General features: G+C 41.9%; 1 protein-coding gene across 1 annotated transcript; it reads left to right on the plus strand.

Moving 5' to 3' along the window:
* The first annotated feature begins 11,114 nt into the window (after positions 1-11,114).
* Positions 11,115-14,928, plus strand: LOC120032652 (ewing's tumor-associated antigen 1-like). The gene is made up of 4 exons (XM_038978843.1): positions 11,115-11,412; positions 11,804-12,128; positions 12,347-12,456; positions 12,560-14,928. The coding sequence occupies exons 3-4, from the start codon at positions 12,422-12,424 to the stop codon at positions 14,283-14,285; spliced, it is 1,761 nt and encodes a 586-aa protein (XP_038834771.1). The 5' UTR covers positions 11,115-11,412; positions 11,804-12,128; positions 12,347-12,421; the 3' UTR covers positions 14,286-14,928.
* Positions 14,929-15,637: the final 709 nt, after the last annotated feature.

A 15,637-nucleotide genomic window follows, 5' to 3' on the forward strand; every position in this document is an offset into this window, starting at 1 on the left:
TCTGTCTAACAGAACACAGAGGGCGTTCTTTAATGGAAGCCTCTCCAAAATAATCCAGGTAGAATCAGGAATTCCCCAAGGCAGCTGTATAGGCCCATTACTTTTTTCAATCTTTACTAATGACATGCCACTGGCTTTAAGTAAAGCCAGTGTGTCTATGTATGCAGATGACGCAACACTATCCATGTCAGCTACTACAGCGACTGAAATGACCGCAACACTTAACAAACAGCTGCAGTTAGTTTCAGAGTGGGTGGCAAGGAATAAGTAGTCCTCAATATTTATCAAACTAAAACCATTGTATTTGGGACAAATCATTCACTAAGCCCTAAACCTCAACTAAATCTTGTAATAAATCATGTGGAAATTGAGCAAGTTGAGGTGACTAAACTGCTTGGAGTAACCATGGAATGTAAACTGTCACGGTGAAAACATATTGATACAACAGTAGCTAAGATGGGGAGACGTTTGTCCATAATAAAGCGCTGCGCTGCCTTCTTAACAGGACTATCAACAAGGCCCTAGTTTTGTCGCACCTGGACTACTGTTCAGCCGTGTGGTCAGGTGCCAAAAAAGGGACTTAGGAAAATTGCAATTGGTTCAGAACAGAGCTAATATTAATAATATGCATGTCAATCTCTCCTGGCTCATCACTACTTGTATTTCTGAGAGGTATTGATATGTTGAATGCACCCGAGCTGTCTGTTTGAACTACTGGCACACAGCTCGGACACCTATGCATACCCCACAAGACATGCCACAAGAGGTCTCTTCACAGTCCCCAAGTCCAGAACAGACTATGGGAGGTGTACAGTACTACAAAGAACCATGACTACATGGAACTCTATTCCATATCAAGTAACTGATGCAAGCAGTAAAAATTAAATACATTTAAAAAAATTATAAAAATACACCTTATGGAACAGCGGGAACTGTGAAGCAACACAAAAATTGGCACAGACATATGCATACACACACGATAACATAGGCACTATACACACACGTACACATGGATTTTGTACTGTTGATATGTGGTAGTGGTGGAGTAGGGGCGGAGTAGGGGCCTGAGGACACACGGTGTGTTGTGAAATCTGTGAATGTATTGTAATGTTTTTAAAATGGTATAAACTGCCTTAATTTTGCTGGACCCCAGGAAGAGTAGCTGAGGCAGCAGCTAATGGCGATCCACAATAAATACAAATACAAATACAACTATGGTGTTATTCAGACCCTTTTTTGTACTTCTTTTGATCAGAGCCCTATGTAGTGCACTACATTTGACTAGGGCCCATAGGGCTAGGGTGAAAATAGTGCACTAGATAATCGCATGCCTTTTCAGACACACCTTAGGGACTCTAGAATAGTGTCCATGGAATAGCTTCAATGTAACGTCATGTCTTCCAATGACTTGGATTAACCATACTCACGCTACACTTACTTTAGCATACTTTTTTCAGTTGGTTTTCTAATCCTCTGCTAATGCTGTGGTATGGAGGCGTGTCGATACAGGCAGTCAAAACATCATGCAGTATGCCTCCCAAATGGCACCCTTTCCCCTATATAGTGCACTACTTTTGACCAGGGCCCATAGGGCTCTGGTCAAATGTAGTGCACTATATAGGGAATAGGGTGCCATTTGGCACACAAGCCCACAGTGTGTACATTGTAAACCTATAGTCCTCTCTAACAGATAATAAGTCTCTGAGAGTTGATGGGGTGTATGATGGGATTTTGTCACCCTTTCGCAGGAGCGCAATCGGTAATGCACACGTAACCACTGGCCCAGGAGGTATGGAGATATTTTACTAGTCCCAACGTTGGAAAAAAGTGTCACGGGACGGATAATGAATAGGTTTGCAGTGTTTTCCTTTTTGGCGGCTTTTCCGGTTACGCTAAAGGCTAGTGCATTCCAGAATTCTCTCCATAAGGCACTTTCCCTCCATAAGTCCCTCAACGGCCTCTTGTCTGACAGGTCCGTCGTACTCAACAGGCTTTGGGGTGGAGGGAGGGAGAGAGGTGTGTGTATGTGTGTTTGTGCACGTGTGTATGCGTGTTCATATATGCACATGTCAGTGTGTGTGTGTGCGTACTGTTCATGCATGTGTGTGTTTGTGTGGTGAACTTTTGATTTGAAGCAACGCTCTGAGGCCCTTCTCCCCGCATTGTGCGTTCGCTCAATGGGAAAGAATGCGAGAGACACAGACGGAGATATATATGCCTTCAAAATGATGGGAGTAGTGAGTGCCCATGGGATGACCCCTCTCTGGCTATAGGCGAAGAGCCCAGAGAGAGGTAAGGGGTTTATATAAACAAAGCAGCTCCTAATTTGGACTCACATAACCAACATTAGTCTGAACATACCCAAATTCCAGCAAGGCATCAATCTAAAGAGCAAGGTTTTCCCCTTCCACTCCTCCAGGTCTTGGTCTGGGTGCGTGACCCAGCCCATCAATAGTCTGCTTTAGAATAACACTTGCCATGAGCTCATTCCCACTCTTGAAAAGTGTCCAATGTCTTTGTCTCTCTGAAAGTCTAGGACGTTTCCCGGCCGCCTGCAGAATCCAAGTGCGTTCAAATAAAAATTGGATAATTTATTACTCTTAATTACATTCTTGATTTAAGATGGGATTAAATGTTGTACCGCCTTGCGCTAGTGGAAGGGGAAGGTATTGGATAACGGACAGAGGATCAAGGAATCCAGGGAGGCATGGATCATGGTTACCCCCGGGAGAGGAAGGCGGGAGGTCGGGTTACCCCAACGGGAGACATTGACCCAGTAGGCAGGAAGTCGCTGCATTTAAAGGAACAATTACAATGATTTACACACCAAAGGCAAACATATCAAAGATGGCTGCCATTCCTGTAGGGCATACAGAGGGCAGCGGTACAGAGTGTGGTTTGAAATGAAGAAGAAGTTATAAAGCTTATAGACAGGCTGGTTGTTTAGCAACAAAACCGACACCTGTGCAACTACGGGGCAAAACGGACAGGGTTGGATTAGATTGTCAGCCAACCCGTCTTTATGAAGAATTTGTATATTACGCATGTAATATATAAAAGTTTCAGAAACCATTCACAAGCTACCATGATACTTTAGTAGAGTGTTATGGCACACGATGGTGATGTTATGCTTGTCTAGTGTGTGCTACTGTAACCTACATTTTTGTGTATATGCCTATGGAAAAAAGCATTACAGGTTTAAAGAGCTCACATGAAATGTGCAGTTCAAAATGGCCGCCATTCATTGGCACTTCTAAATCACCATCCCTTCCAGTTAATGATTCCTCCTTAGTTTGCACTCCCAGTCTGTCTAGACTCCATTCATTTTTCCTGTTTACCGATACACCTAATGACACCAAATTACAAATAATCAATAGCTAAGAGGAAAACTGGCATGCGGGGAAACTCAAATTAATCTTACTAATGACACTGAGTGCCTTGGCCCAATGCTTGTCCATTTACCTTTAGAGATGGCTCAATTAGGTAAGGTAGTTAGCTCAAAAGCAAGCTTTGTCAATAGAAACCAAATATCCCAGAAGAGTATTCATCTTTTGTCGCCTGCAGTGTAATGTGAGTTAAGAGATGTTTGATATCATATATGCGGAGAATATACTACTCATACTACTTGTTTGATGGTACTAATTTAAAGTAGGTGGGACTGGGAGTAGTAGGCCGACATGCCGCCAGTGAGTTCAAATAGCCACTCAACATGGGTGAATGAGTGAAGGCAAACAGAAGGGGGCAATGGTGGGGGGTGACTGTAACACAAGCGCAATATAGAGTGTATATAATAAAGCACTGCATACATAAATAATCACCAGAATCAAGGTAATTAAGCTAAAAGCTCATAGAGTGCACACACACACACACACACACACACACACACACACACACACACACACACACACACACACACACACACACACACACACACACACACACACACACACACACACACACACACACACACACACATGGTCTCGCAAGTACCACTGATCAAAGGCACATCACCCCCTCCCCCCTTACTCCTCTGGACACCACAACAAAGAGCCATATCGGGGCTCAACGAACAAACGACCTTGGGGCTGATGACATCACGTGCCGCCGAGCGGAGTAGAGAGAGAAATTAAGCCATTAGCCCGGTGGCAGCCAGCCTTGCTGTAAATCAAGCCTTTTTCCAATAAGACTGCCTCACTTTGTCATCCATCACGCGAGTGGGCGCAGGCGAAGCATGGCGACACAGGAGCTGGGCTGGCCCCGGGATGGAAGAGACATAAACAGTCATAATGACCCCTGTCGAAGTGGGTCACTGCCTGCCGCCGCCGCACCCGCTGCAGGAAATAGAAGCACCGTGGTGGGTTCTGCAATCTCTGATTGCGATATAGAGGTGATATTGAAAGGAGGAAAGCTTGTGGAGCCTTTGACTGTGTCAAACAGGGCGAAAGGCATGTAGTATGTATGGTTTGAGCAAAAGTTTTATGCATATCAAGGTAGATCTTTGCAGCTTTGATGCACCATCCCATGTTAAGTTTATCGTATTGCTTGTAATTGATTGGATATGGCATCACATGTAACCTCGTCCCCAGGCTAATTGCTATTCCAGATAGAGAGCCGGGCTGGTGGATGAGACGGCACAACATGTACTATTAGAAACCTAAACCTGTTGCAATAGCATTATGCTGCAAAATGTTTGTAGGCTATAGCAGGACAACACCCCTGTTCTAAAAGTCATCCTTTCTGTAAAGGAAGTTCATTTCCATTGGCTTTTTACATCTCTCTGATGGTAGCGCACTTTACGTTCATCTCTCAGGGGCGCCAGCAAGTGGAGAAATAGTGTCCATAAAAGTTGCACAGATGGATGAAACAGTCTTATGAAGACCAATATGACATGTGTGGGAAATGTAATATCTCGAAGCTGTACAGTCAAAATAAAAGCAACTATTGCCAAAGACGGGATCATCTCAGCTTTTCATTGCAGTGCAAGTGATTGCAGGCTGTTTCCCGATAGTCCAGTAAAGATTCTCCATAAATTGAAACAGCCCTTGTCCTGGAACAGCCAAGCAGGCTTTACCTTGCCTCCGAAAGAAGTGTCCCGGGAACCAGATATGAAATTAGTTTGGGAAACAAGTTATGCTGCTGTACAGACACAGTGCTCAGTGGAACCTCTCAGAGTAGATCTGAGTCTGTATTCATAAAGCAACTCAGAGTAGGAGTGCTGTTCAACACTCAGGTTTCCCCAGTAACGTCATACATTATGATCTAAAAGGCAAAACTGGTGCTCGATCAGCACTTCTCTTCTGAAATGCTTTATGGATACAGGCACTGTAGGTGTCAGAACATCACATCACAGGTGGTCTGGACGTTCAATAATAATGGTGCTTCATGAACATGCTTTAGTGCAGACCCTTGCTATTGCAGCGTTTGTTGTTTTTAATGAAGTCCTAACAAGCTAATTTGATTGAAATGGGTTCTGCTGCTATACTGTAATGTATCCTAGGATGTACATGTTAGGAAATTAAACAACGCCTAAAATAACCAGGTTCTCAATTATCCATCACATGTAGGACCTATGTGCTCTGTTAAGAGTCAAGTTTGGACACTTTCTGCTTGCAGTGGAGGAGTACTGTTTTAGCCAAACTCAAACAGGGGCAGCAGGGTAGCCTTGTGGTTAGAGTGTTGGACTAGTAACTGAAAGTTTGCAAGTTCAAATCCCTGAGCTGACAAGGTACAAGTGTGTCGTTCTGCACCTGAACAGGCAGTTAACCCACTGTTCCTAGGCTGTCATTGAAAATAAGATTTTTTTCCTAACTGACTTGCCTAGTTAAATAAAGGTATACATTTTATTTTAAACGCAATAAGGCAATTCCTGTGCATGCAATGTCCTTTGCTTTAAGCATAGTTTAAGGATGGTTGGAGATCTCACTGGCACCTCTTGACATGACTGACAAATGCTGCCCTTTTCCCTCAGGACACACAACTTTGTTGAGTTGTGCTCTGTGTCTCCCATTCATATTTCTCACAATACTAGGAACTGAAATCCATATGACATGCATTACATTGCATGACATTACAATAGAACAGACCAGTCAGTGGCAATAAATGCACGCATATTTTACAATGAAGCGAATAAGTGGGCACTTTTAGGGGTAACTTTTTGGAGCTCTTTCAGTTGGATCTGACTGAGCCACTTATTATATAATTTATGGTTCGGTAATGAAACTGTAGTCGAGAGTCAATTGCACACATTAAAGTGTGTGTTGAAGTGGAAATCTAAAGGGGGCTCTCGAAACATTATATTTCGAGTGCAGCGTGCGTAAACGGTACGCCAACGCTCGGGGAGACTTAACAAATGTGTTTATTGATGAAGTTCCGTGTCAAGCGTGGCCAAGGGCTTAGCTGCACATCTCCCACTATTAAAAGTGATTCCTATAGTCAAAGGAAGACATTCAATGCGGTTGTGACATTGTGTCTGCTCTGTTTTGTTTTTTATAGCTTCATCTGGCTTCTTTTCTGAGTCAAGTGCCAACACCCATGTTTCATTGAGTTAAATGTTTTTCTATGAAAAAGTGCTTCATGCTTTTCTCAGGCGACATTCTTTCCAGAAATATCATTTTCTTTCAGTAGTTAAGCAATGACTCCACTGTTTTGAATTAAGAAATCTTTATTTCTGATCACTTAGAAAATATTTTTTCTTTCTTTCTGGATGACACAATTTAGGGACAAATGTTTCCATGGAAGCAGACATTTTCCAGTTTGGGGGAATTCTGAGACTCTCAAAGGCAGCAAACCGCAAAAGCTGCCTTTACTAAACAGTATTTTTTTTCTACAAAGCACCCCATTTCTCATAGCTGTTAAATTGCCTAATTTTTCTCATTTTATTCTTCAAATAAATGTGGCCGAAACCCATTGACAGTTTCTTTGTGGCTCGGTTAAAAATACCAGGAAAAACTAAAGTAAACCTGTTGCAGCTCCCCGGAATAAATCTTGTCCACAGAGACTGTTACGTTGATATACTTTATGAGACAATCGTTACATCCCCACAAGCTTTGGGGGCCCCCAACCAAAAATAAAAATATATTTTTGGGGGGGTTGGAGTCCCCACAGAGTTCAGGTCCCCCAGATAGCATGTGAACACGTCATAAGCCATGAAAGACATTTTAAATGACAGGAAATTAGCTTTAAAACTGCATATTTTTCTCTCAGCCTGATGGCAAAATGTGTAGAATTTCAGGAAATTAGCTTTAAAACTGCATATTTTTCTCTCAGCCTGATGGCAAAATGTGTAGAATTTCAAGAAGTTAGCTCAGATTCTTGAAACTCGGGACAATCCTTGTCCGGTAGGGAAACTTTACTTTTACAGTTGAACAAATTAGATTTTATTGCATTATTTGAGCTTAAATTTTACATTTAGGAAAAAAATTTAAGGGAAAGATTTGTTTGGGAATTTTCTAAATGCTATTATTATTCACTTCCATGTCGGCTCTATGCCTGGAAACTCTCCCAAAAAAATTATATTAACTGACAAATTATCTTATATAGTTTCTTGCAATAGCCCTCTGTGACTTTAAAGAATATTTCTCTCAAAACTGTGATTCCTAAAAGACGTGTCCGGATATTTGTGAACTCCGTCAGATTTGTCTAAAATCCTAAATTACACTGAACAAAAATATAAACGCAACATGTAAAGTGTTGGTCCCATGTTTTCTGAGCTGAAATAAAAGATTCCAGAAATGTTCCATTTGCACAAAAATCTTATTTCTCTCAAATTCTGTGCACAAATTTGTTTACATCCCTGTTAGTGAGCATTTCTCCTTTGCAAAGATAATCCATCCACCTAACAGGTGTGGCATATCAAGAAGCTGAATAAACAGCATGATTATTACACAGGTGCACCTTGTGCTGGGGACAATAAGGCCACTCTAAAAGTTGCAGTTTTGTCACACAACACAATGCCACAGATGTCTGAAGTTTTGAGGGAGCATGCAATTGGCATGCTGACTGCAGGAATGTCCACCTGAGCTGTTGCCTGAGAATGTAATGTTCATTTCTCTACCGTAAGCCTCCTCCAACACCGTTTTAGAGAATTTGGCAGTACATTCAACCAGCCTCATAACCGCAGTCCATGTGTAACCACGCTAGCTCATGGCCTCCACATCCTGCTTCTTCACCTGCGGGATCGTCTGAGACCAGTCCCTGGACAGCTGATGTAACTGAGGAATATTTCTGTCTGTAATGAAGCCCTTTTGTGGGGAAAAACTCATTCTGATTGACTGGGCCTGGTTCCTCAGTGGGTCGGCTTGGCTCCCAAGTGGATGAGCCTATGACCTCTAAGGCCCACCCATGGCTGCGCCCCTGCCCAGTCATGTGAAATCCATAGATTAGGGCCTATTGAATGTATTTCAATTGACTGATTTTCTTTATAACTGTAACTCAGTAAAATCATTGATTGTTGCATTTATATTTTTGTTCAGTATATAATAAGGAATGAGCAGGGTCAGCTATACCATAAAGACCCCTTATTCATGTCCTCATTACATGTAGTATAAGAAGACCACTCATGGTCTGTAGATTTTTTTTTAAACAAACAATATGGTGGTTGGGGCTTTGCTCAGAGTGGGGCCTTGTCCTCTATGTAGGGTTATTCAAATAACCCATATGGTACTACCTAGAACCCTCTATGAAGGGTTCAGCCTAGAACCCTCTATGAAGGGTTCCACCAAGAACCCTTTTATCTTTGGAGGGTACTTCCTAGAACCCTCTATGAACGGTTCCACCAGCCTTATTATCCTTTAAAATGTGATTATTTATGACAATACATTACATATATTATAAGGCCTTTCTTTGAGGGGGCTAGTGATACCCTAACACAGTGGTGTTAGGAATCTCCTGGTTTACAGGCCACACCAGGCCTTCAAGTCACATTATGCTGGCTTGCAAAGTGATGTGTAATTCCATTTGGAATCCAGCCAGAGTTAGGATATCCAACAAGTGGAATTGTTAATCACTCGCAACCTGCATTCAGAACGACTGCCAGGGTAGGAAATATTAAATACAGAGACTACCTCAATTATCTGAACTGGAACAACCATCTCAGTAACGTGTGCAATAAATCCAACAGATTGGATTAGTTTAGAAAACTCTATGTTATTTATCTTTGTGTAGCAAAAAATGTATCAACCAATCAATGTACATGCAAAAACACAGATACTACAGTAAAACAAACAATTTGGAAAATCTCCCTGCGATAGAGCATGCTGGGAAATATAATATATGGTTCTATGTAGAACCCTTCTTGCCTTCCAAAGAATCATCAAAGAACCCTTCCTTGCAAAAACAGTTCTTAGGATGTTAAAGATTTGGTTCTTCTGATCAAAATGGTTCTTGGTAGAACCCTATCCCTCTGCAAAGAACCCTTTTGGAACCTTTTTTCCTGAGAGTGTAGGCCTATGTAAACAATGATTGGGGAGAGATTACAGAACATCATCTGAGACGGCTCTAAAGAGATCTGCTAACCTGGATGCTCTGTGCTCTTTTATTAGAGCCTGGGCCATGGTCATGGCTCATATTTTAAATGTTTTTTGGGGGAAACATGTATTTAGCCTAGCCACTCTAATGCAAAAAACAGGTAGGTACCTTTTTCTCTCTGACAGCATGGCGATGGATTCTTTTTCAGTGCATAGAAACACAAAGTTTTCTTTAGCACAGCAGGGTATTCTATTCCGAGGCACCCTCCATGAAATATCGTGCATATCTGTCCTTGGACAGGAGCCAGTTGCTGTGGTATGGCATTTCAAAGTGAAGGGATGTTGATGAATGCTAGGGGTTTTCGTCACAGTCCGGTATCACCAAGGGATACATAACTAACTCCACCCTCATTGGAGGCTCAACAATGTGTAAGCACACAAAATTAGCCTAGAGGAGCCAGCAAATATTTGGCATATTCTATGTGTCCAGAATATCACCCATTGTTGCCTGCAAGGAATGACATTTATCTGTATGCTTATATCTTGCCCTTTGAATTTAAGGCCCAGTGGTTTCTGATGAACCCCCACACCGCTAGTGACAAAGCACTCAGGCACCAGAGGAGCAGACGGTGCTGGGGTTCTCTCTGAAATTCCACCAAACTACCACAGCTGTTACTGTGGTCTGCAATATGCTCCATTCACACCAATGACATTCCCCTAATGAACTCACCAATTAGGTGCTTCGACATTAGGTGCCATATAACCACCTATGGCTAGATAAACAAATGAAGTAAGGACAATGTGTTGAGGTGTGGGGCTCTGTACAGTCATGGTATTCCCTCCAAGGCAAATGACATTTTGGTTTAGAATTTTCCAACAAAAGAGGCCACCAAGGCATCTCCTGGCTGCGGGTTTGATGCTTCATACCTAAATTGGAAGTGACGGGCCAATGGCCCCTGCTCTTTCATCTCACTATCATTTGGGTGGAGTGTTCACATTTGGTGTGACAGAGGGTGTTACTGTGACTTTTCACCGTGCTGCAGCAGCAGCAGACATTGCCTCCAGTCTTTTCAGAGAAAGAGCCTGATGAGGTGCCAGGACAAAAATGGGAATACAATTCATACAATACAATTTCTCATAAGTTATTATTTTTTCAAGAACAAAAAGGAATGTCCATTCTGAAAGTCATTGCTCCCCCCCTCCCCTTGGGTGAAATGCAAAAAAAAAAAAATAGACATTATCCATTTACATTACATTCAAGTTACATTATAAAATCTATCATAATAACAGTAGGCCTAGTTAGTTAAGGGGGCAGGTGGGATAATGGGCTTGATGATAACCCGGCACTGTGGTTTCAGAGAAAGCTGTGCCATATTAAGATCTAGACCACATAATAAACATGGACTATTGAATATATAGATACATAATAATAATTATAAATAAATAACAATTTAATGTATACTTTATTTAACAAAATTTTACAAAATAATTCATAACAAAGCTAACATTACAATTCGGAACAGGAGCTATTTTAGTTGTATGTTGTCGTTGTATCTCTAAGCATGCTTGTATGTGATGCGCAGCAACAACGCAAATTGGATACCCTCGAAAAAAATACTTTCTGAAACGGAAGTGGAACTGAATCATGGGAACAACATGGCGGAATGTTTGAATCTCTGATGTTTTTTCGCTATTACACGATGTATCTAAAGACATTCTGGTACCTACATATCTTTATATAAAGTTTCATTATAAATGCCAGTTACTATCCCTGCGAACAATATGACAGAATGGCGAAAATGTTGTGATACGTCCGCGTCGGGAATGCCAGCTGGTTCAGACGAGAGCAAGCAAGGTGGAGGGAAACCGAAAACAAACAGACTGAGAAGAAGCCTCAAACAAACGCAGGCAACTCCATCTCTCATTGATTCTCCAAAAACATGTCAAGGTCGGTAGCTTGCAAGCCATGAATGATGTGTTGAAAAAATCAGTCACTGATTCAGCTAACTAGCTCTTCCTGTAGCCCGTAACGTAAGCAATGAAAATAGCTTATTAGCTGTTCACCGTGCCTAGCTAACTAATGTGCAGTGTTGATCTACAAACGTTGCTAGCTAGTTATATAACGTTAGTTATTTTCTAGTTAGATGGTGCCTAAAGCAAACTAGCTAGTAACGTTAGTGGACTAAACTCCACTCTATGTTGAAGGAAGTTTAGTCCGCTGACTAGCTAGGAGTTAATGTCATGTAGTTAGCTACTTTTTTCTTTTGTTTAGGTAGTTAGATAACTGTTACCACGTGAGCCAATTACAATGACATAATCATTCACATATCTAACATCAGATTTCAAGAAGCCAACTCGTGTGACAAGATCAAGATACAACAATGTATTCAACAAAGGAGAGTCGCCAATGAATGAATCAGAACTGGATATCGTTTGGGATGCAACTTCCCCTTCACCCCATAGGACAGGCAATTATATTTACATGTGAATATAACTATACATGTTGCCAGGCTAAGCAGTGATAATCAATTTTGAATGTTTACCTAACCTCATCTGTCTTAATTTTTTAAATGCTCCTTCTTAGTTAGCAAAAGAGGCAAGAAGTACTCTGCAAATGTTGGAGTTGTGGACATTGCCGAAATCGTCAACAGAATAGCTCCCAAGGTTGGTAACACTCTGGCTAGCTAGCCACAAGTGTGCCATCAAATACATGTATTAAAATGTTCAAACTAGAACAATGTTCATTACTAGACCCAGTGATGTGATTTTTATCATACTTCATCATATATCCACTCTTTTTCATTGGGCTCCAATACTCACAGATACTATGTTATTCTGAAATATTTACTGTAGTAATATTATTATAATTGATCTTATTTAAGCATGGGAGACCTGTAGTTCCAGAGTCATCCTTGCTCCAGTGGATTGGAGACAGTGCTATTCCCTGCACACCAGAGATGCAGCAGCCCAGGGCCAAGAAGAAATCCCCAAGGTAATCCCCAAGATAACATACTCCCCCTCTCTCCTACATTGTACAATTATTAGAACAGAGCTTGTCACTTGCAAATATTTATTAAAAAAAAAATTCCCAACAGGACAAATGGAGTGGACGACCTTTTAAAGTTGGCGAAACAGTTTGATTTCAACATGTTTCGGCAAGACGAAGAACGAGTCAATGATATGCACAAGCAGAGTTTGGCGCTTTGGAGGACAGACTCGGAGGACATATTGGATTTAGGTGGCAACGAGAACCAGCCTCCGCCCTTACTGAGTAATGTCTCACCTGAAAGCACACAGTCCGCCCTTAAAACAAACAGCATGAGAAACTCCAAAGACCAGATACCTCCTGACCATGAGATGGAAGATGATTTGGATTTTTTATTTGATGGACCAACTCAACACATAAGTGGTAACTTAAGTCAGAATTCATTGCCTCGGTCCTTGGAGGTGAAGACTGCTCCCACTGTGTCCTCCAAAGTCATTCCTGGAAAATATCCAGATTCCATACATGGCCACACTTCGACCGTCTCATCGCATCCTGTCAAAAGAAGCTCAGCCAATAATAACTTTGACGACGACTGGGAAAATGACGATTTGCTGGATGACTCGCTGGTATTTGAGATGACCCAAAACCCAGACCTCTTTGCCGCTCCTAATCATTGTTCGACCCAAAAAGGGTCGAATGAAACAAAACACGAAAACGACAACCCCTTGGCCATTTCCAAAAATGCTCTTCAAGGAAGTAGAGACATAAAACCAGCTGTGTCTAAAGGACAGAATGAAACTGTGAAAAACCGAAAAACATTCACGCTTGAAGCAAGTCCTAATGTGCACTCAAAAAGTATCCTCTCAGAGGCATTACCAAAAGTAGGGAATGTCCCCGACACTGTCAAACCAGCACCACATAGGAACGTACAGCAAAAGCAACCAAGTCTCTTTCCAATCAACAAAGCTCCGTCAATGGAGTCCAGTTACCAATTTAGCCAGCGAACGCAGCACCCGTCTAATGGAATAAAGACTTGGCCGCTGGTGCCTCTTTTTCAAAGTACATCAATCTCAACCAGCTCAAGCACATCAAACTTCACCAACTCTTATTCAAAGTGGCCCCTTCAGGTTGAGAATAGCTCTTACCACATGCCCACAGAGAACAACAATATGAAGGGAACAGGTATCATCAAGGCCCCAGCTAGCCACAGCGTCATCCCAGAGGACGACTTGGACTCTCTCTTTGCTTCTGACTCCATCTGGGATGACAAAGACGATGACCTATTGTGCCAGGCATGTGATAACCTGGAGAGCCAGGTACAGAGCATGGAGGACCCTGTTATCACACGCGCCCAATTCTTGCCCAGTAATCAGACAGAAAGACAGACGTTTGTCCCTGTCTCTGCACCTTTGAATAGCAGCAGATACAATGTAAATCAAACGACTGAGACCACACAATCCAAATATCCCAACATTTCAGCTTATTCACAATCGGCCCCCTGGAACGGTACCACTTTCCCCCACTCTCTCAATAACAACAAAGTACCTGTTACTGTGGTCTCTGGTTCTGAAAGACCGAGTTACATTGCCTCAGCTGGAAATGCTAGAGCTAACTCCACGTATAGGCCACAGAACCCTGCAGCAGGAGAAGGGTCATACGAAAGTACTCGGGTCAAAAGCACTCGTGTAGCTGGGAGCACAGCTAGTCAAAAAGGCACTGGGAGTGAAGCAGCTGGGAAATGTTCTGTGGTAGAGATTGAACTGAAGAAACAGCGGGCCATGGAGAGGAGACGGCAACGGGTGCAGACGGCCCACAACCTAAGGGCTCCAACCTGAGGCTGGTACAGTGCACACATACAAGAAGATGCCGAATCCTAGTTGGACAGTGTTGGCTTACTCTAAACGCTGACTTGTGCTAGACTGACCATACAGAGCTCTTGAAAGTAGACTTACTATAGAGTTGTTGTAGCCTCGTACTACCATCCTGATCTCGTAGCAAAACAGAATGTAAGCTCGCTAGTCCAGGATGGTTGTACGAGGCTAGAGCTGCTGTGCCTTTGTCTGTGTTCCAACTCATAATTTACATCACTCAATCCATTCCTGAATAAGATTTTAAGTTTTAATATAAATGTTCTTATTTACGTTAATCTATTAACTGTTAACAAAGGAACTTAAAAAAAAAAAACGATAACCTATTTTCAGGGAGTATGTTACCAATTGTGTTTGCAGAATAGGCTAAGCCTGTCCTGTCACTTTTTCATTATATCAGTTTTGTAAATTACCATAGCATTACAACATGAGCGGTTTTCTGATAAAAACACGAGTCGCCTTGTGCTGTCAGAAAAACTATCATATGTTTCTACATTATGTTTATCTGTCTTTTACATATTTTTTTTACATTGTTTATATGTTTGTCATTTGCACAATAATGAAACTGCCTCAAAAGATGTGGCACACAGATATTAAAGTTGTGAAAGGATTCCCACCCACCCTTTCCAGACAATACTATCTTGTGTACAGCAGTGACATCTAGTGCCCTTTTGTTTCTGTGTCATGTAGGGTCACTCTTTCTTTAGCATACCATCATTGATTTTTGTGGAATACAACAGAGCTACTGTCACGAAGCACAAAATAACCAGTTTGATGCAACAGTCAACACAGTACGAAGAGCTCCTTTAGGACCGGCACACATAGTAATGAGTAGTGCTTTCAACAGAAATGGGGTACATCCCAAACAGCACCCTATTCCCTGTGTAGTGCACTACTTTTGACCAGGGCCCATTGGGAACTAAATAGGGAGTAGGGTACCATTTAGGATGCATTCCATTTAGGATGCATACATTGTTGAAGCCTTGTTTATACCTGGTGCTAACATCTATCCTTTCTCTTCATCCTATCCACATTCTGATTGTGCCCACATAGCCGTTGCGTCTACACATGGCAGCAAAATGTGTATCTTGTCTGTCCACATTGTGACCAGATATCCTGGTCCCTCCCTGTATGCACATTTTTTGACAGATATTCTTTCAAAATAATGTTCATTTATTCCTTTTAAGATAATTGATGCCATAAGCCAGTGGTGCTACCTGCCAATTAATTTAGAGACCTGTATAATGGTGATTTCAATAGTTTGATCATCCAGATCTGTATACACTTGATTGATATCCAGATACAATGGGTCCCCGACT

The sequence above is a fragment of the Salvelinus namaycush genome, chromosome 39 (genome assembly GCF_016432855.1).
Source record: "Salvelinus namaycush isolate Seneca chromosome 39, SaNama_1.0, whole genome shotgun sequence".
Taxonomy (NCBI): Eukaryota; Metazoa; Chordata; class Actinopteri; order Salmoniformes; family Salmonidae; genus Salvelinus; species Salvelinus namaycush.